Below are 23,725 nucleotides of genomic sequence, written 5' to 3' on the forward strand. Positions count from 1 at the left end.
ATTGATATTGAAGTTACGACTTGGAATAAAGCCTGACATAAGACTAATAAGTAATCTTCTAAACTAACTAATTTTTCATATTCAGTTGTCCAATAAAATGTAATATTTTTCAATTGTTACTAACACACACCTTGCATTTCCTGGTCATAAAATATGCTTATATATCATATTTTAATTCATGCAGATTTTGTATTTATTATTAAAGAACAAATTCTCAATTATTATATTGTACCCAATAGATATAGTAATGACTTTAAAGTAAAAAAAAAAAATAAGACTTTGGTGCCATCAGCTGGAATTGAAACCAAAACATTCAGCGCTAGTCTTCGCCATCACTGTCTGAGCAATCACCAAATGGATAAAAAAGGCTAAAAATTAAGTGACTTGAAACTAAAAAATACATATGTATTAATACTCAAGAGTTAGTCAATTTTTTTCTCCAATTTTGACCCCTTAGCAGCTAAATTAAGTGTTCCGAAGGTCCAAATACCCTGTATATCAAATTTTTAGACTTATGTATGTACATATAAAAACGCACGTGTGCTAGAACATTTTCGTCCTAAATTCTATACTATTATGCACAATGTAGGAACTATGCATAAAAAGAATTAAGCATAATAGTTAAATGAAACCCAATCATCTAATAAGAAACCACAAAAAATACTAATTAATATTAATTAATAATAATTATTTATTGAATGCTCCTCTTTCAAAGGAATATGCAAATTAACCTTTATGTGTAACGTGGCCATGACACTTTAGTAATTCATAAAATAAAACGGGAAGAAAATAAATAAAAATCCAGGTCCTCATTTTTTTTTTTTTTCTTTTAACAAACTTTTTGTTACACATTACTCTCCCGTTTCGACCCCACTTAAAACTTCTCTTGCTGCCACGTACCCATTTTAGTCTGGCATGTATTTCTCTTTCTGCTGACCGTATGCTGGCTCCAGCCGGCCTATTCTCATCTTGGCCTTTACATGTTCATTATCTTTGGCGTTCATTTTGTTTCTCTTCTGAGCACGAGATGCATTTTTTCTCCTTTTTTCCTTTCTCTTCTCGCACACACTTCCTAATTTGCATATGTGCCTTTTTCAACTGCTGCTGCTGCTAATTTTTTCCGCAACCTAGCCAGCCTTCACTGCTACTGATACTTTCTCACGCGCTCAGATGCACACATGAAGTATATCCATGCATATCCATGACTGAGTATATTAAGAAATTCATTTTAATAATCTTTTAGAAAATATAGGCTTTTAAAATCAATGTGATGGTGAGAAAAAAAACCCTCAGATTTATTTATATATATATATATATATATATAATATCTTCCTTACTCAACACATCCGGGCAACGCCAGGTACCACCCCCCTCCACTAGTGTGTGTGTGTGTAAGGAAGCCCCCCCCAAAAAAAAGTGGGCAGCCTGTTAAAAAAAAAAAAAAGAAAACAAAACGTAATGTCTTAACTGATGTCTCCATCGCGCAACCAGAAGTCGAGAGCGTTGAAATTAAACATAGTTAATCCAACGGTGATGAGGACTTGCTAAAATGTCAGCAAAAAAAAGCAACCCTTCTTTGTACAAAACTGCCCAGATGAAGGGATGAATGTTTTCGGCCAATTTACGATATTTGTCATCCGAAGGATCGAGCTCGAAAATGATACCGATCTTGTGAGAATCCGTAGCGTATGTCGAAAGTTTTTGCAAGGCACACACACACACACACACACACACACATTTTTGCCTATTATAGAGAGAGAGTGAGAGATTACTTATAACAGTAAACAAAATTTTATAAACCAGCAATTTAAAATTTTGAGATTTTTTTTTCTACAGTTTAAAGTTTTAAATCATGACATGAGAATCTTATCACTACTTGATTCCAAAATGGCAACTTGAAAATTTGTCCACGTTTTGTTCATTATTATTTTTGGGGGAGGGAAGGGTTCTCAAATCATCTTCTTCACTATGAATTTTACCTTGTCTTTTCCTTTGCTGTTTTCATCTACTTTGTTTTAGCTCGGTATTCTTATTTTAATAATTAAATCCAGTGTGCGACAACTAAAGACTGTATTTTTATTTTCATGTTGTGAAATGATTGTAAAGTAATAAAAATATAAGAATTTGCAAAAATAAAAAAAAAATAATAAAAAATAAATAATTGTAAAGCAATAAAAATATAAGAATTTGCAAAAATAAAAAAAAAATAATAAAAAATAAATAATTGTAAAGCAATAAAAATATAAGAATTTGCAAAAATAAAAAAAAATAATAAAAAATAAATAATTGTAAAGCAATAAAAATATAAGAATTTGCAAAAATAAAAAAAAAATAATAAAAAATAAATAATTGTAAAGCAATAAAAATATAAGAATTTGCAAAAATAAAAAAAAAATAATAAAAAATAAATAATTGTAAAGCAATAAAAATATAAGAATTTGCAAAAATAAAAAAAAAATAATAAAAAATAAATAATTGTAAAGCAATAAAAATATAAGAATTTGCAAAAATAAAAAAAAAATAATAAAAAATAAATAATTGTAAAGCAATAAAAATATAAGAATTTGCAAAAATAAAAAAAAAATAATAAAAAATAAATAATTGTAAAGCAATAAAAATATAAGAATTTGCAAAAATAAAAAAAAAATAATAAAAAATAAATAATTGTAAAGCAATAAAAATATAAGAATTTGCAAAAATGAAAAAAAATAATAAAAAATAAATAATTGTAAAGCAATAAAAATATAAGAATTTGCAAAAATAAAAAAAAAATAATAAAAAATAAATAATTGTAAAGCAATAAAAATATAAGAATTTGCAAAAATAAAAAAAAAATAATAAAAAATAAATAATTGTAAAGCAATAAAAATATAAGAATTTGCAAAAATAAAAAAAAAATAATAATAAATAAATAATTGTAAAGCAATAAAAATATAAGAATTTGCAAAAATAAAAAAAAAATAATAAAAAAAAAATAATTGTAAAGCAATAAAAATATAAGAATTTGCAAAAATAAAAAAAAATAATAAAAAATAAATAATTGTAAAGCAATAAAAATATAAGAATTTGCAAAAATAAAAAAAAATAATAAAAAATAAATAATTGTAAAGCAATAAAAATATAAGAATTTGCAAAAATAAAAAAAAAATAATAAAAAATAAATAATTGTAAAGCAATAAAAATATAAGAATTTGCAAAAATAAAAAAAAATAATAAAAAATAAATAATTGTAAACCAATAAAAATATAAGAATTTGCAAAAATAAAAAAAAAATAATAAAAAATAAATAATTGTAAAGCAATAAAAATATAAGAATTTGCAAAAATAAAGAAAAAATAATAAAAAATAAATAATTGTAAAGCAATAAAAATATAAGAATTTGCAAAAATAAAAAAAAAATAATAAAAAATAAATAATTGTAAAGCAATAAAAATATAAGAATTTGCAAAAATAAAAAAAAATAATAAAAAATAAATAATTGTAAAGCAATAAAAATATAAGAATTTGCAAAAATAAAAAAAAAATAATAAAAAATAAATAATTGTAAAGCAATAAAAATATAAGAATTTGCAAAAATAAAAAAAAATAATAAAAAATAAATAATTGTAAAGCAATAAAAATATAAGAATTTGCAAAAATAAAAAAAAAATAATAAAAAATAAATAATTGTAAAGCAATAAAAATATAAGAATTTGCAAAAATAAAAAAAAAATAATAAAAAATAAATAATTGTAAAGCAATAAAAATATAAGAATTTGCAAAAATAAAAAAAAAATAATAAAAAATAAATAATTGTAAAGCAATAAAAATATAAGAATTTGCAAAAATAAAAAATAAATAATAAAAAATAAATAATTGTAAAGCAATAAAAATATAAGAATTTGCAAAAATAAAAAAAAAATAATAAAAAATAAATAATTGTAAAGCAATAAAAATATAAGAATTTGCAAAAATAAAAAAAAAATAATAAAAAATAAATAATTGTAAAGCAATAAAAATATAAGAATTTGCAAAAATAAAAAAAATAATAAAAAATAAATAATTGTAAAGCAATAAAAATATAAGAATTTGCAAAAATAAAAAAAAAATAATAAAAAATAAATAATTGTAAAGCAATAAAAATATAAGAATTTGCAAAAATAAAAAAAAAATAATAAAAAATAAATAATTGTAAAGCAATAAAAATATAAGAATTTGCAAAAATAAAAAAAAATAATAAAAAATAAATAATTGTAAAGCAATAAAAATATAAGAATTTGCAAAAATAAAAAAAAAATAATAAAAAATAAATAATTGTAAAGCAATAAAAATATAAGAATTTGCAAAAATAAAAAAAAAATAATAAAAAATAAATAATTGTAAAGCAATAAAAATATAAGAATTTGCAAAAATAAAAAAAAAATAATAAAAAATAAATAATTGTAAAGCAATAAAAATATAAGAATTTGCAAAAATAAAAAAAAAATAATAAAAAATAAATAATTGTAAAGCAATAAAAATATAAGAATTTGCAAAAATAAAAAAAAAATAATAAAAAATAAATAATTGTAAAGCAATAAAAATATAAGAATTTGCAAAAATAAAAAAAAAATAATAAAAAATAAATAATTGTAAAGCAATAAAAATATAAGAATTTGCAAAAATAAAAAAAATAATAAAAAATAAATAATTGTAAAGCAATAAAAATATAAGAATTTGCAAAAATAAAAAAAAAATAATAAAAAATAAATAATTGTAAAGCAATAAAAATATAAGAATTTGCAAAAATAAAAAAAAAATAATAAAAAATAAATAATTGTAAAGCAATAAAAATATAAGAATTTGCAAAAATAAAAAAAAATAATAAAAAATAAATAATTGTAAAGCAATAAAAATATAAGAATTTGCAAAAATAAAAAAAAAATAATAAAAAATAAATAATTGTAAAGCAATAAAAATATAAGAATTTGCAAAAATAAAAAAAAAATAATAATAAATAAATAATTGTAAAGCAATAAAAATATAAGAATTTGCAAAAATAAAAAAAAAATAATAAAAAATAAATAATTGTAAAGCAATAAATATAAGAATTTGCAAAAATAAAAAAAAATAATAAAAAATAAATAATTGTAAAGCAATAAATATAAGAATTTGCAAAAATAAAAAAAAAATAATAAAAAATAAATAATTGTAAAGCAATAAAAATATAAGAATTTGCAAAAATAAAAAAAAAATAATAAAAAATAAATAATTGTAAAGCAATAAAAATATAAGAATTTGCAAAAATAAAAAAAAAATAATAAAAAATAAATAATTGTAAAGCAATAAAAATATAAGAATTTGCAAAAATAAAAAAAAAATAATAAAAAATAAATAATTGTAAAGCAATAAAAATATAAGAATTTGCAAAAATAAAAAAAAAATAATAAAAAATAAATAATTGTAAAGCAATAAAAATATAAGAATTTGCAAAAATAAAAAAAAAATAATAAAAAATAAATAATTGTAAAGCAATAAAAATATAAGAATTTGCAAAAATAAAAAAAAATAATAAAAAATAAATAATTGTAAAGCAATAAAAATATAAGAATTTGCAAAAATAAAAAAAATAATAAAAAATAAATAATTGTAAAGCAATAAAAATATAAGAATTTGCAAAAATAAAAAAAAAAATAATAAAAAATAAATAATTGTAAAGCAATAAAAATATAAGAATTTGCAAAAATAAAAAAAAAATAATAAAAAATAAATAATTGTAAAGCAATAAAAATATAAGAATTTGCAAAAATAAAAAAAAATAATAAAAAATAAATAATTGTAAAGCAATAAAAATATAAGAATTTGCAAAAATAAAAAAAAAATAATAAAAAATAAATAATTGTAAAGCATTAAAAATATAAGAATTTGCAAAAATAAAAAAAAAATAATAAAAAATAAATAATTGTAAAGCAATAAAAATATAAGAATTTGCAAAAATAAAAAAAAAATAATAATAAATAAATAATTGTAAAGCAATAAAAATATAAGAATTTGCAAAAATAAAAAAAAAATAATAAAAAATAAATAATTGTAAAGCAATAAATATAAGAATTTGCAAAAATAAAAAAAAAATAATAAAAAATAAATAATTGTAAAGCAATAAAAATATAAGAATTTGCAAAAATAAAAAAAAAATAATAAAAAATAAATAATTGTAAAGCAATAAAAATATAAGAATTTGCAAAAATAATAAAAAATAAATAATTGTAAAGCAATAAAAATATAAGAATTTGCAAAAATAAAAAAAAAATAATAAAAAATAAATAATTGTAAAGCAATAAAAATATAAGAATTTGCAAAAATAAAAAAAAAATAATAAAAAATAAATAATTGTAAAGCAATAAAAATATAAGAATTTGCAAAAATAAAAAAAAAATAATAAAAAATAATTGTAAAGCAATAAAAATATAAGAATTTGCAAAAATAAAAAAAAAATAATAAAAAATAAATAATTGTAAAGCAATAAAAATATAAGAATTTGCAAAAATAAAAAAAAAATAATAAAAAATAAATAATTGTAAAGCAATAAAAATATAAGAATTTGCAAAAATAAAAAAAAATAATAAAAAATAAATAATTGTAAAGCAATAAAAATATAAGAATTTGCAAAAATAAAAAAAAATAATAAAAAATAAATAATTGTAAAGCAATAAAAATATAAGAATTTGCAAAAATAAAAAAAAAATAATAAAAAATAAATAATTGTAAAGCAATAAAAATATAAGAATTTGCAAAAATAAAAAAAAAATAATAATAAATAAATAATTGTAAAGCAATAAAAATATAAGAATTTGCAAAAATAAAAAAAAAATAATAAAAAATAAATAATTGTAAAGCAATAAAAATATAAGAATTTGCAAAAATAAAAAAAAAATAATAAAAAATAAATAATTGTAAAGCAATAAAAATATAAGAATTTGCAAAAATAAAAAAAAATAATAAAAAATAAATAATTGTAAAGCAATAAAAATATAAGAATTTGCAAAAATAATAAAAAATAAATAATTGTAAAGCAATAAAAATATAAGAATTTGCAAAAATAAAAAAAAAATAATAAAAAATAAATAATTGTAAACCAATAAAAATATAAGAATTTGCAAAAATAAAAAAAAATAATAAAAAATAAATAATTGTAAAGCAATAAAAATATAAGAATTTGCAAAAATAAAAAAAAAATAATAAAAAATAAATAATTGTAAAGCAATAAAAATATAAGAATTTGCAAAAATAAAAAAAAAATAATAAAAAATAAATAATTGTAAAGCAATAAAAATATAAGAATTTGCAAAAATAAAAAAAAAATAATAAAAAATAAATAATTGTAAAGCAATAAAAATATAAGAATTTGCAAAAATAAAAAAAAAATAATAAAAAATAAATAATTGTAAAGCAATAAAAATATAAGAATTTGCAAAAATAAAAAAAAATAATAAAAAATAAATAATTGTAAAGCAATAAAAATATAAGAATTTGCAAAAATAAAAAAAAATAATAAAAAATAAATAATTGTAAAGCAATAAAAATATAAGAATTTGCAAAAATAAAAAAAAATAATAAAAAATAAATAATTGTAAAGCAATAAAAATATAAGAATTTGCAAAAATAAAAAAAAAATAATAAAAAATAAATAATTGTAAAGCAATAAAAATATAAGAATTTGCAAAAATAAAAAAAAAATAATAAAAAATAAATAATTGTAAAGCAATAAAAATATAAGAATTTGCAAAAATAAAAAAAAAATAATAAAAAATAAATAATTGTAAAGCAATAAAAATATAAGAATTTGCAAAAATAAAAAAAAATAATAAAAAATAAATAATTGTAAAGCAATAAAAATATAAGAATTTGCAAAAATAAAAAAAAAATAATAAAAAATAAATAATTGTAAAGCAATAAAAATATAAGAATTTGCAAAAATAAAAAAAAATAAAAAATAAATAATTGTAAAGCAATAAAAATATAAGAATTTGCAAAAATAAAAAAAAATAAAAAATAAATAATTGTAAAGCAATAAAAATATAAGAATTTGCAAAAATAAAAAAAAAATAATAAAAAATAAATAATTGTAAAGCAATAAAAATATAAGAATTTGCAAAAATAAAAAAAAAATAATAAAAAATAAATAATTGTAAAGCAATAAAAATATAAGAATTTGCAAAAATAAAAAAAAAATAATAAAAAATAAATAATTGTAAAGCAATAAAAATATAAGAATTTGCAAAAATTAAAAAAAATAATTAAAAAATTATGATTTTAGACTGACGGTTTATTTGGTCACTGGAATTAAATCAGTACACACGCACACACACACGTATACACATGCACGCACACACGTATACACATGCACACACACACACACACACGTATACACATGCACACACACACACACGTACACGCATGCACATACACACGAACCCACATGCACACCCACATGCACACATGCACCCGCATGCACACACACACACACACACACACGTGCACCTGCATGTACAAACACACACGTACACACACACACACACACATCATGTATTCTACTTTCTCTAATGTCATGTTCATTATGTTTCTTGCAGGTTTGTTTAATCCCTGTATCTGCCCATGGTACTAACCCTGCAAGTGCACAAATGGCCGGAATGAGAATTCAACCTATCAGAGTTGACTCCACTGGTGCCATAGACAAGAAGCATCTTACAGAAATGGTAAGAACATCTGTTATCTTTCCTTAATCAAACACAACTTACTTGATTTGATAAATCTTCAGAGGAAAATAAACAAACAAAATTCTTTTAAAAATCCAAAATATTTTCAAACGGGAATCTATTCATATTATGTGTCCATTTCAGTGTGCTTGTTTCGGGATGGAAATGTGTTTACATTTGACAGACGAGAAATGCTTGGATGGATCTAAAACTGCTATTTCAAACTTTGGTATGGATCTGCCACTTCAGAGTGCAGTTGAAAATCAACTGCATGAAAGTAAGTGAAAGCTGTCCAAAGCAGTCAAAGATGCAAACCTCACTAAGTGAGATTTTGGCTTCCGTATTTTGGGATGCACAAAGGTATTTTGTATAGAAAGAAGAACCAGCAATAATGACTATTTCAAATCTGAAAGCATGATTAGTGTGTTTAAAAGGAGAAATATATCTACTATTATATAAAAGAAACTCTGTGTGTGTTTGTTTCCTATGGCAGTTTTTTTGTTTTTCTTTTAATTTCACACAAATGTACTTTATGTGCCTGGCAGGGTTCTTTATATAGGTTTTGTATCAGAATGTCTTCAGTAATTATTGATAATCGTTAATCAAAAAATCTGATGAAAGAAGGAACAAGTGATTTAGACTAAAATTAACGCCTTATACAGTCTAATATCGCAAGTACATTTGAGAAGTTTTATTACTACACAAGCAGAAAGGCCCTACATATAAAATCAACATCAGGTTCTTTGATATGACAGGGGCATGTTTGAAATGAATGTTTCTGTTTAGTGCACAACTGAACCATGGTACTTAACTTTTGCATTTTATACTTTAATTCAAGCCATTATATAAAATAATTTTATAAAATCAACAATAGCTTCTCTACAGTGCAATGTAAACTAAAATATAGTGTGACCAAAGTCACTGTGGAGAGGCATATGAACCTTCCCAGTCCACTATCGTGAGTCCCCAATTAGAGTAAGCAATAAATCGATTTGATTGAAAAAAAAAAAGGGGGAGAGGGATGCTTTCATCAATTTCAATGACAATAATATATGTGAGAGGGTGAAACATTCGTTGATCTTCATTCAATTCCAGGCAATGTTGTGTTTCCCTGCTAGTCACGAAATAATGGGAACAAATGTTTAAGCCAAATCAATGTGTCACAAGTTGATTGCATTGATGACAAAACTACATAAATTGCACTTCATATTGCTTCTGCGCATACCCTATTCTAAAGACATGACCAGGACTGACTAATGGCTGTTTGTGGACTTCAAAAAAGATGTTTCAAGGATAGATTTTGCTCCAATGCCGAAGCTTATCTATAGAGTATTTTGAGCCAAAGAAACATTTTGCTACAAAAAAGTATAAAATTGTTAGTGAAGCATTGGAAACAGTGTATTAACAAGGGTAAATTCTAACCAAATGTGGTTTTATTAGTTATGCCTGGGACTTTTCCTGCTTGCCCTCTTAAGATTCATTGATGTATTGTTTTTCCTCTATTTGGGTCTGATTATTTGTGTCAACTTGGACTGTAAAATATCTCAACTGCACCTCTGGAGAAAGGTAAGATCTCTTTGCTATAGGTGGATCCTTATGGCTGAACTGTTCATGTCTTTGTTGCCTAAATGGTCACATGATTCACACCATTCTACTTTGGCTCTTATTGTGACTAGATGCACGGTTAGAAAGGCTTGATCCGATTAAGCTATTGGTCATGATATGCTCTAGCAAAAAAAAAAAAAATACTAAGCATTTACTTATCTTATTTTATAGGTGGAAAAATACAAGCACCATCTGGCCTGTTTAATGGTTACTTATCCATCAACCCATGGTGTATTCGATACAGGCATCAGGTATGATTAAAAAAATTTTTTTTTTTAATTATTGTCATTCTCAATATAAATTAGTATGAATCAGAAATTGCAAAAATCAAACATTTTGGAGATGTTGGTATTGGAAAAGTTTGAGCTTAATTTCCAATTCCAAAAACAATTCTTTTAATAATTTTCTTTAAAAAACTTTTCATTGCTGGTAATAATAATAAATATTTATTGTTATGAATAAAGATCACCTCCTCCACCCCCCCCCTATTTCCAAAAAGACCTTGTGTAATGAATATGGATTTCAATAAAACAGGTTTTAATTGGATGACATCGTTAGATATGCATGATGAAACAAAGTTGGCTATTTTATTTTTTTAATTCTTTCTTTGAATCACTAGTTAACACAACTAGTTTAGAAAACCTGTGAAATAACATCCATGACCAGGTCAACTCTTTCACAAGATACATCATAATTGTCAAGAATGTATCTTGTATAATTGAAAAAAAAAAAGCTTAACCAATTTTGTTATTATGGTATAAAGAATCAGTTGCATGGTCTTTATTGGCTATGAATTTTTTATCCTCGGTTCTTAAAATCAACAGATTAGACCATTTCTATAATAACCTGGTCCACTTGATTGTGTAATGCTGGTTCTATGCAGTTCTAGGAGGTCCACTCTCCCAGGCTTTTATCTTTTATCTTTGAGAAAAGGTTAGTTTATTGGTAATCGCATGAGGCTCCCTTACCAGTGAATGCTGATGGGGCTACCCAGGCACTTTTTGCTGGTTAGAGTACCCCCTCCTTGCGGATGCTGACTTCTCAATCCTACTTCCCAGTTCTTGCAGTGGAAGAGAAACTAAATATCCTATATTGGGAGATTTGAGATGAAATTTTTAAACGAATCTAAACTTGTCTGATATTAAAAAAAAAATAAAGTTTAAATTTTTAATTATTTTAATTTGTTTTATTAGTTTAAAATTCTGTTTTTGTTAATTTTAAAAATTTATTTAAAAATACTTTAAGTTTTACACTTATTTCATCTAAAAATATTTTTTAGCGATTTAAAACCGTTTTATCAATTTTAAAATTTACTTTAGTTAAAACATTAATTTTTAATTTAAAATTTTGTTTTGAGTAATTTTTAAATTTATACATGTTTACATTAGTTTTAGTTTTATTTAAAATAATGTTTCATTAATTAAGAAAACAATATCAAAATTTTTTTGCAATCTTTTAAACACTTTTTTTTTTTTTTAATCTTAAAAAAAGAAATTCTTATTAATTTTTAGAATTATGTTCTTTGTCTTTCACGTAATGTTTTTACCAAGAATCACAGGGAAGTATATATTTTCTTTCTTATTGTTTAACAGAGAAATTTGTGAATTGATTCATCAAAATGGTGGACAGGTTTATCTTGATGGTGCTAACATGAATGCTCAGGTAAATAATATTTTGAAGAGAGTAGAAAATCTGCCCATTTTATTTTTTCCTCAGATTTCTTTTGTTTTTTTTCCTCTTTTTCTTTTGATGTGATTATGAGTATAGTGATGTTTTTTACAAAGTAGTCACTGCTTATCAAGTCCAAGAGACCCCTTGAGAATTGTGAGGTGGTCACTGGGACAACAGCTTAGTGATTGTTGGTGGTGGAAGTTGGGTAGAATTTTTTATATTAAATTTCAAGTGAAACCAATGGTATCTGAATTGTCATGTCGCAGTAATGAAAATATCCAAAAGTTATGATAAATAAGATAGAAAATTAATTATTAATGAAAACAGTTTTATGAAGACAATTAGCGAAAATTAAGTTCTGCTAAATTGGCCGAAGATTTTTAGTTTTCAGAAAATATTTATCTCCCTTTTGTTCAATTCAAACTCTCTAGTTTCTTTTTTCTTTTCTTCTTTCTTTTTTCTTTTCTTTTTTCTTTTCTTTTCTTTTCTTTTTTTTCTTTTTTCTTTTCTTTTTACTTTTCTTTTTTTTCTTTTTTTTTTTTGCAAAACTCAATTTTCATTAATTGTCTTTGAAATCTATTTTCATTATCGTTTTTCATAATTTTTACATGTTTTCATGACTGCGACATTGGTTTTACGTTTAAATTCAATATATCAAATTTCACTACGGTAACAAGAATCATTATTTTAAGGTAATTTTTTAAGCTCTATTTATAAGAAAGTCCAAATAGCTCAGTTGGTAGAACCTCAGCTTCAAGACTAAGTTTTTTTGTTTTCATTTGCAGTCATGGCATCAACTTTAGTTGGGAATTTATCTAAGGTTGATGCAATATTTTCCATGTCAAAAGGTTATTCAGGTGTCTTATATTTGAAAATGAAAGGAGAGAAATTCTGCAATGTAATGCTTGGATGGATCTAAAAATGCTATTTCAAACTTTGGTATGGATCTGCAATCATCTGCATAGATAACAGTAAGCGAAAGCCCCCCCCCCCCCCAAAGCGACCAAAGATGCAAACATCACTAAGTAAATATATTATTTGATTGATATATACCATTCGATCCGGACCTGACCATGGAAGATCAGATAATAAATAAATGTGGATTTAAAAGACCAAAAATCCAACCTTGATCGCTCTTCGGGGCCCGTGGCGCAGTGGATAGAGACGTCGAATCTCAATGGTTTCAGGTGAGAATTGTCTGAAAATAGTGGTTTCAATCCTACCCAAAGCCGGCCAGCAGCTTACCTGGCGAAAATGTGGTGAGACGACAACAACTATGGAAGGCAGTAATTGCTAAGGATGCAGTTAAGAGATTCAGAGTTCCTATCCGGTCGTGGTTACCACCTGATGAAGGCCAGAGGAATAGTTGGCCGAAATGTCATGAAACAACAACTAAGAAAGATGAGGATGATAGTCTGCAATAAATAAATTAATCACTAAGTAAGATTTTTTTAAAAAATTCTGACTAACGGATAGACATACAAGTTTCAAAAGACAATGGATATTCTCTACAAGGCTAGCTGTATATGAAATTGCGAAGCAAGAGTTGCACAATATCCAACCACACTTCTCCTGAATCAGCACTGCTTGAGTCAGGTGGCAAGTAAAAATGCTGAACAACTGGAAACAATGACAAGATAGCGAAGAGCACATACAGCACCTGGAATTTCTAAATGTATTTTAGTTGCTTAACTTTGGCGATTAAACAGCGTCAGTGTTTCGATATGATTACAACAACTATTTTCAACTATTTCAATATTATTAAAAAAAGAAATCCATATTTTTTCTTACATAAATCTTATCTCATATCCGATATTCAGATTTCATATCAACTGTTAATATTTTTTAATTTTTGTTTTTGATTCCAGGTTGGATTATGTCGCCCTGGGGATTATGGATCAGATGTGTCACACTTAAATCTTCACAAGACTTTTTGTATTCCGCATGGTGGTGGCGGCCCTGGCATGGGACCCATTGGAGTGTGAGTCATAAATGAAATTCCTACCACTAATCCCTTTCCAGGAAAAAAAGTGATAAAACAATTGCTTTCAGTTGATTCTTAGCCAAGAGTTTTGCTTTACTTTTTTTTAATGTTACTAGCTGGGATACCTCTGGGATATATATATATATGATATATGTGTGTGTGTGTGTGTGTGTGTGACCTGTTCTCTGACAGGTGTTCTAGTCCTGGCAGCTGTGAGATCAAGTACTTAACTTTTCATCACCAGCAAAATCAGTTTTGACAGCTTCACCCAAAATTGTTCAGTGCATTTTGGCTACCGGCTGTCGTGTGTGTGTGTGTGTGTGTGTGCACGCTTCAACATGCGATAGGCACAATGAAATTGCTGACAAAGATATTTTTATGATCTTCAAATGTTAAACAGTCGCTGGGAGGCCTCATGTTACAATCCAGACTCTTCTGGAGACGTACACTGGCCTTTCCTCATCATTTGATGAATGACTTGAAACAGCAAACAAAGATTAGTGCATTATGCATTTTGGAGAAGAGCAGCAAGTCTTTCTGTCATGTTTGACACGATTTGTTCACAAGTGCCACATATTCTACATTATTGCAAGTGTTTTTCAAGAGTGTTCAAGATTCTTAGACTAGTTGCTTTGCTTTGAATTAAGAGCCCAATCTACCCTACTGTTTTATCTGAAGTTGAGGGAGATGAGATGGATGTATAACTTTTCTAAAGGTATAAGTGGACATAATGATGCAATAGTCCAGAATCTAAACACGCAATACAAACTCCACAGCTAAACACTGTATGACCACCACTTCTCATATATATATATATATATATATATATAGCAAAAATGGTAATTAGTAAAAATCTGAAGAAAGTGCTCAATACTATTGCAGAGCAAATATATATTTTTTATCACCGTTTTATCTGCTTAGTGACACATGTTTCGATTACCAAATCGTATGAATGACCCAGTAACTTCATCAGACTTTACAGAAATGGTTAGTATGATTAGAAAAACGATATTAGAAAAAGGGGAGGGAGAATTTCAATTCTAATTTGACAACAGTTAAGTTTTAAGATTTAATAAACATTGGAAGGTGGTTACAGGTGAGGGGGAGTTTAAAATATTCAACTAGACACGGATAGGAATAGCGGGGGGGGGAGAAGGTGGAAAACAAAGTGAAGGGCATAAGATGGGTAAGACTTTGATCGTAGGGGTAGGGGGAAAGAAAGGGAGATAAAGGAAAGACAAGCAGTTAAGGAGGTGGCGCTCACTACCGGACTGTCAGGGTTAGTTGTCATATGGAGTTTAACACATTAAAGATCTATACGAATTGAGTGGGATGTTATTCCCAATAACTAAGATGCGTCCTCTCAAAGCAAGCTTGGATGTAACTAACTTAAGTGTATTTATCTATTTAAATGTATTGACTATAAAAAAATCTCTGAGAAATTAAGTAAATTAAAAATTGCCAGATATGGATTGAATAAATATAAAATCATAAAAATATGGATGTAGGACGATATAAATAAAATAATAATAAAAGCTGATAACATGAATAATAATAATAATAATAATACTGATAATAATAAAAGGTGATAATAACATTAATAATAATAATAATAATAATAATGATGATAATAATAATAAGTGATAATAATTATAATAATAATAGTGATAATAATAAAAGGTGATAATAATGATAGCAAAGGAAATGAATAATATTCCCTAAGTAATTGTATAAATACAGTTGGCATAAAATAGAAAAAAATAAAATAAAAGTAGGATATATAAATAAGTATAATTAACTAGGCGAGTTTAGTGCCAAATGTATCACATATACACACATGTATGTGTATGTATATATATATATATATAATATATATATACATGAGCAAACAGTTAATAAAATATGTTAAAAAAACACTTTGAAATGAGTTAAAAACATATTTAATCTGAAAAGGAGACACTAGATAAATGGATAGTTCTTAATCCGCGGAGTTTCAAAGAAATACTCTCTTTCTCATCAGAGGGTAGGAATTAGCAAAATGCAGGATCGGATTTTGCATGCAGAAGTATTTGATGAAACAACAAATAAGTCAAAGGTCTTACTTGAAAACAAAATAAGTTAAGCAGAGGTAATATGGTGAAGAAAAAGGTATGGATAGTCTGGTGGAAGATAAAAGATACCTTTTCTTTACCATATTCCCTCTGCTTAACTTTTTTTGTTTTCATTGCTGCTGGCAATGATATGTAAGAGATGGTTAGAGACAAGTTTTTTATTTTTATTATTATTTTACACAAGCATCACCACATTATCAAGGCCAAGAGGCCACTCGAGAATAAGGGTTAAAGAGTGTACAGTAGAAATTTGACAATATAGTAATCATTAGTAATGGAAATTCAGTAAATTTGTTAACTTATATGGAACGGCTCATCAAGAAATTGTTTACGTTAGACTTGAACACAACCATATTGTAGTCAGCTGGAAAGCAAGAAAACGGAAGACAATTCTACAGGCGTGCAGTTCTAAGAAAGAATCTTTGCTCATGGAATCTACGTTCAGGTTTAGGCACAGATAAAGAGTGGGGGGAATTATTGATAGTGTTTTCAGCTAGACGAGTGTTTCTTGTGAAAGTTTGGCGAGGGGGACCATAGACTGGAGCTCAGTTGAACACTATCCATGAAAATAACGATACATCAGACATACTCGCAACATCTCTTCTGTGAGATAGAGGTTGCAGGGAAGAGAAAAGGACATCTTCTACGAGGCTACGAAGTCTATTTTGAACTCTATCAAGGCAGGACAAGTCCTTTCTAGCAGCTCCTGCCCAGATGTGGCAACAGTATTCCATCCTAGGACATACCTGGCTCTTATATAGATAGAGAATTGACATCATGAATAAATATTTGGAGATATGAAGAACTTGAAACATGAAAACTTTTTCCCAGATTACAGTATTAACAAAAAATGAGTCGATATATTGTAAAAGAAAATAACCAAGTTAGAAGAATCTTAGAAAAATTCTTGACATGATTGATTGCCATTAGAATCTGGTTCCTCTAAATTCTAGGCTGCAACTGGGTAAAAGTTACACTTTTGGAAGGTGAAGATTCAAGGTGACACTGAAAATACACTTGCAAATTACTTATGACTTCTACCCAGTCATGGCTGATGGAACGAGAGCATGCTACCCCTGTGTAATAAATAAAAAGTTCCATTCAAAATTCTGTGCAGATTCCCAGAGTTCAAGTGCTGGAAATGAGAACTGTGATACGAAGAATCCAAATAATATGAGGCATTAAAATGTATAGTTTGCTTTGGTTTGGTTATTTTGTTTTACGACATATCAACTCATTTTTTGTTAATACTGACTCCAGTAATCCGGGAAAACGTTTTCAGGTTTCAAGTTCCTTCATATCTTCAAATATTTATTCATGATGTTTGATTTGATTCTTTTGTAGAAAGAACTTGCTGTTTTTGTTTTTTAATCTGCAGAGTATGATTGAGTTTTACAAATGGAAAAAAAACAAAAATCGATCAATAACGTCAATATTTGGTGCATTTTAAGTCAAGAATCCAGTATCTTAAGACAATTTGATCTAGTAGCAGCAGAAACAGGTTCCCCAGAATCATATGGTACTAAGTGCTACTTGAAAAAAAAAAAAGTAAAAAAATAAGTTGAAAATTTTGCAACTTTGTAACTTCAGTATCTCAGGAACTAATAGATATTCATTTAGAGTTTGTTTTAAATGAAAGTGTAATGCCTAAGCTATCATGTCATGTTCATTTCAACAATGATGGTGTAATGTAATAAGTATTGTAAGAACGATGATAATGAAATATATGTCCTGTACACATAGTAATAAAGTTAAAAAAAAAATGAAAGAAATAAGACAAAGTTTTACTGCACTTACATTACATCTTGATCCTTCAGTGCTGATGTTAGTGTCAATATAATCTGTGAATACATCATAATCATCCAGATCATCAACATCATCAGATTCTTCATTGACAGCCATAGTTGCCTCTGAGATTAAATTTTCGTCCAAGTCTTGAAGAGTTTTAATTTTTTGTTTATCTAGGACACCACAGAGATAAAGTGTATGTGCAGGGGGTAGAAACATGAGCAGAACCTCCACATCAGTCAGTTTATCTTTTTTTTCAGCAGAGATCGCCTTCATAAACATTGGATTTTAAACCGGTCAAATTCATTCTGTACCTCCGACCTAGGCTCCGTGCAGAAGAGAGTTAGGGGAACACAATGGTATACATAACTCATTTTCCCTACATATGGCTTGGTACTGTATGATACTGGGGACCTCAAATCCTGCTTTGTGTGTAAATTTTACTTTTAAGGAAATTTACCATTTTATTTTTTTCTTTCTTTTTTTTTAGGAAGAAACACTTGATACCATACTTGCCGACTCATCCGATAATTGATCCAACAGGTATGAATGGAGAAAACCAGAAATCTTTGGGTGTGGTCTCTGCTGCACCATTTGGTTCCAGTGCCATCCTTCCTATATCATGGGCGTATGTGAAGATGATGGGCGGTGAAGGCTTGCGAGAAGCATCCCAAATAGCCATCCTAAATGCCAACTATATGAGTCAGCGCTTAAATGGTTTCTATGACACTCTTTACACAAATGCTAATGGTAAGTTGAGTGCTGCCTAACACATACAAACATTTAAACTGATGTTAAACCAAATATGATAGGTAGTGATGACTGAAGTAATAAAACCTTTTGGTTCTTGTCCAGAATTTCTCCTATATTAAAAGACAAAAATACAAAAAAAAATCTGATGTACATACTTGTGATGAAATGAAAATGTTATATTCTAAAAATTATGTAACCAAGGATTTTTTTACTTTTGTAAAGAAAATCATCCTTAAACGATTTATGGGAATTTGTAACATAAACATAAATTTAGTATGAATTATTGTTGAGTTATTTCCCTTGGATTTTTTTTAATTTTTTTTTTTTAATTTTTTTTTTTTTTTAAAGGTTTTTATTAAAAATAGTGGATGAGATGGTCACTTCTCGGATACTAATAAAACTTGATTTTCTTATTTAAAAGTAATAGTAATTTATCAGTTTATATGATTTTTGGAATATAATACTTTTGTTTCATCATGGGTATATACATCAGTATAGATTTTTTATTTTTAAAAATCTTAATTTTGTGTGTTACTAAAGATGTTTATGTATCAATAAAGTTACAAACCAAAAATGTATAGTTGATTAGGCCAGGCTTATAATATAAAGCTGAACATCCGTGTGTATCTGGTCCCGAATAGGCTCCTATATGGTTGACTATTATAGAAAACTGATCACATATAATGATAGAAGATGTATCGAGACACAGGAATGGGTATATTTGATCTGGCAGAACAGTGGTTCATTAAAATTGTGGGGTCTGCGTTTGCACCTGATCCACAAAGTATGGAAATAAAAAATTTAAAAATTAAAAAAAAAAAAACATTTACTAGTGTTTTTGATATAGATGTACATAAGAATACTTTGATAAGTATGTTTTAACTTAAATAGAGATGGTATAATAAAATTGTGGGGTCTGCGTTCGCGCCTGGCCTCCATAGAATAGAAATAGGCACAAACTTTAATAAAGACTTTTCATATCTATCTGCATAAGTATACTTTGATAATTATGTTTCAGTTTGAAGAAAAATGGTATAATAAAATTATGGGGTGTTCGTTCGCACCTGACCTCCATTGGAAATATGTCACAAAGTTTAACAAGGTTTTTTAATATAGATCCACAGAATATTGTGATAAGTGTTTCCGTGTGAACAGGTATGGTATAATAAATTCTGGGGTTTATCTATTTTATTTTTACTTTCATCATATTTTGCTTTGGTTTTGATACCCCCAAATTCGAAGCTCTCTTTACAACCCTTCCTTTTCATAACCTATCATACTTTCATAAATGAGAGTCCATTTTCTGTAGGCTGTTTTTGAACCCAGTCAACGACGGGTACTTTTGCTAGTATATATATATATATATATATATATATATATATATAAAATCTGTAGTTGTCTTTATAATGTATGTTTTTTTTTTTTTTTTTTGTTTAATACTTCTCAGGTCTTGTGGCCCATGAATTCATCATTGACTGTCGACCCTTCAAGAAAATGGCCAATATTGACGCAACAGATATTGCCAAACGCCTTCAGGATTACGGTAAGTTGTTGAGAATAGATAATTTTATGATGGGCCTTGTCTTCCAAGGGCATATAAATAAACAATAGCAGTCCTCAATTCACCACAATTAGACACTTGGCACCCAAGACTTTGAAATTTCAAATCTAAGATAACTTCTCACCTGAAGAAAGACTTAAAGTCTTTTAAGACACATGTGGCCCCTGATAGAAGTAAATGTCCAGAAGATTTTTCAGCTGGTAGTTGATCTGTACAAGTCCTGGAGATGAAAAGGAGTTTTCGGTGGGTAGCTGATCTGTATAAGCCTTGGACTTTAAAATTTTGCAGGCAAATAGCAAAGATCTTTCTCATGTGGATGCAAAAATTATGTGTGGGAATTCTAAAATATCCAATATTTTTATGGAGCAATCTCACTTTGATTCGTTGCTAACAAAACGTGGATCCTTTTGATTGGTCAGTCCCTATCACCAGTGCATATAAGTAAAAATTCCAATTTTCTTTAATCATACCCTTATTATATATCAAAAATATTGCAACAATGAGGATGAATTGAAATTGTGAAAAATCGCAAAGGATTTTTCATTGAGAAAGCTGTTCATAGTAGGTTTGCAACTGTTTCAATGCAACAGAAAAGAGTTTTATATGCCAATATAAGACAATGGATGAAATATGTACAATTTCACTCTAAAGTTAAATTAGCAGTCAGCTGAGTTGTCAGCAGCAGGTGAAAGCTATCCAAAATGACCAGAGATGCAAAAATCATATATAGTAGATGTTTTGTTTATCAATTGCCTTGATAAATAAAGAATCATCACAAACAAGTATTATATAACACTAGCTGTATATACAACATTGCCAGGTAAAAAATTTAAACAAAAAATAAAAAGAATATTGTTGGGCGGAAGATTTAGTCACATGCTATTGAAGATGCACCAAATATTCTAAGTTGTTACGATTTTCCTGAAAGTTGACGATATTTTGGATTTTTGGAAGCATAAAACAGTCCTCTTCATCTATGAAATTAAGAGGGAAAAAAATCTCATAGCTTAAAAGGAAATAACTCCTAGGTTCCGTTTTTAAACGCAGCTGTTGGTTATAATAATAATCTATTATATAAATCTCATCTGTCTGTTTAAATGTATGTACATATGTTTGTATGTCTGCCTAAAACTTTCGACAGAGGCAACAGATTTTCACGAGATCAGTATCGTTTTGAAGCGGGACTCTTCGGCCGACAAATATTGAAAAATTGGCTAAAAACATTAATTCCTTCACCCTCAACTGAGAACTTTTCTACAGGAAGGGGTTGCTTTTCTCACTAATATTTTCGAAAGTCATCCTCTCTTTTCGATTAACTAGCCTTTTTAAACCTTCGCCACTTCCGGTTTGGCACTGAGCACAACAGCAAAGACATTACGCTTTTTTTTCATGTTCTTTTCCTCCTTTGCAGTACGAGTGTCAGCCTGTCTTTCTACTACCACTTTTTTGCTCAACACACATCTCCAAACGCCCGGGCACCCAGGCTAGTAAAAAATAAATTAAATTTCAAATAAATAAATCAACTTTATATAATATTACTAAATAGAATACTTAAAACAATTCTAATATGAATTTCCATTGAAAACTTAAAATAGATTTTCTTTATTGTAATATGCAAATCAGATAACCTCTTGAATGTTGGTTCCTTTTGGATAAATAATATATATAGAAATCGTGCAGGAATTAAAGTATTTAAGAGTTTGTTTTCAGAGTTAGACTCTCTTTGTGAAACTGTGTACATTTTGTATGTATTAACCAAATTGTGGACGAACAGACACAAATATGACTTTATAATAAATTATTAGTGTGTTTGAAGGAAAAATGGGCATAAACTAAATACTCTTTCACCAAGATATTGCACTGTGTCACAAGTTTTGCAATTCACAGAAGAGACGTTGCGAGCCTGTCTTTGTTTTATCGTTATTTCCATGGCAGGTGCTCGTCTGAGCTCCAATCCCTCGTCCCCCCCCTCGCCAATCTTTCACGAGAAACACCCGTCTGGCTGAAACTACTGTCAATAATTTTCCCCACTCTTTATCTGTGCCTAAATCCAAATGTAGATTCCATGAGCAAAGCTTCTTTCTTAGAACTGCACGCCAGTGGAACTCTCTCCCGCTTGACTGTTTCCCAGCTGACTACAACTAGGATGTCTTCAAGTCCAAGATAAACAAACTCCTGACAAACCGCCCCCTTAAGTAAGACACTCTATCTAAACACCCAATACTAATGATTACTACAATACTATCTCATTGATTACTGCACACGCAATAACCCTTATCCCTGAGTGGCCTTCGGGCCTTGATAAGTGGAGAACCCCATGTAAAAACAAAAAACAAAAAAAAAACTACATAAATTACATTTAAAATTGCTTCTGCACCTACTCTATTCTCTAGCTTGCAGCAACTACTGTGTATTGGCAGACTTTGAAAGAAGTATTTGGCTCCAATAAAAAAGTTAGATCTGAAACTGAGGCTTGTCGTACACACAATTTTCAGACTGATATGCGAAAAGGTATGTCGCGCACACATGCACACAAACATTCATCAATGATGCAACGGTTATTTGCTCTTGTCTTAGTTTTCAGTTTGTCCGACAGGTGGTGTCTCTACTTTCTGTTTCGCATTCTTCTTTCCGCTTCCGTTCTCTATCTCTTTCTCTTTTCGCCTGAACTTCTGATGTGAGCAAGCATATACCTTCGTTTCAAGGTAAAAACGCAAGACAGCAATCAACTTATAATAATTACATCTGAAGGTAAGACGACACCAACAATAATACAACAAATGATTTCCACAAAGAACTTACACATGTTCATAGAGGATATATTGTACTACCATTGATTTACTTGTTTAAATGTTTACTTTTATATAATACTAGCGAGGGGTACCCGGCGTTGCCCGGGTGTTTGGAGGTGTGTGTGGTTTTGGGTAAATCAAAACTCCCCGGGGGGGGGGGGGGTTAAAAAAAAAATGTTTTGGTAGGTAAGTATGAGGATCAAACCCGAAGCCTTGAGGCAAAGTTGTAAATTAAAATGTGAAAAAAAAAAGTGCGACGGTTTTAACCATTGGGTCACCGCGAGATGCTAACGGAAAGACTTCTGAATTTATTTAATTACTTGGATTTGGCAGGTGCACGTTTTAATGACTTAATGAGGTCAACTTTTGACTGCGGGGTAGGATTTCATTTAGTGCGAGAATACTTTTTTTTTTCCCCCCAATGATATTGGGGGTAGGGGGAAACATTATAGGAAAAGGCCGAACCTACATGCGGCGAGCGAAGACTTTTGAATATTTATCTTCCCGAAGTCGAGCAAATTAAATAGACAGGCAAGCTCCGTTGTTAATTCTGAGATATTACGATTTACATGTGATATAAAAAGTTTTAAAAAGTTGTTAGGCGACCGACCGCTTCTCTGAAAAAAAGCCTTTCTTGGACATACACAAAAAGCGAACATACATTTTCACTTTTATATATATAGATATCTCGGCTTTAAGGTCGTCCCTTTTGATGTCTCTCCTTTAAATGTACTTTCCTTGATGTT

At 27.3% G+C, this 23,725-nt stretch overlaps 1 protein-coding gene across 1 annotated transcript in view; it reads left to right on the top strand.

The window, feature by feature from the left end:
• The window catches only part of LOC145296745 (glycine dehydrogenase (decarboxylating), mitochondrial-like), a 167,808-nt gene that overhangs the window by 132,755 nt on the left and 11,328 nt on the right, over positions 1-23,725 (top strand). The window contains exons 16-21 of the mRNA XM_080142778.1: positions 8,589-8,714; positions 10,491-10,570; positions 11,912-11,981; positions 13,859-13,971; positions 18,364-18,623; positions 20,074-20,169. Of these exons, the coding sequence (XP_079998904.1) occupies positions 8,589-8,714; positions 10,491-10,570; positions 11,912-11,981; positions 13,859-13,971; positions 18,364-18,623; positions 20,074-20,169 (745 nt within the window). The remainder of the gene's footprint in view (positions 1-8,588; positions 8,715-10,490; positions 10,571-11,911; positions 11,982-13,858; positions 13,972-18,363; positions 18,624-20,073; positions 20,170-23,725) is intronic.

Source organism: Euprymna scolopes, chromosome 17, assembly GCF_053919585.1.
Source record: "Euprymna scolopes isolate OS-2025 chromosome 17, ASM5391958v1, whole genome shotgun sequence".
NCBI classification, from domain to species: domain Eukaryota; kingdom Metazoa; phylum Mollusca; class Cephalopoda; order Sepiida; family Sepiolidae; genus Euprymna; species Euprymna scolopes.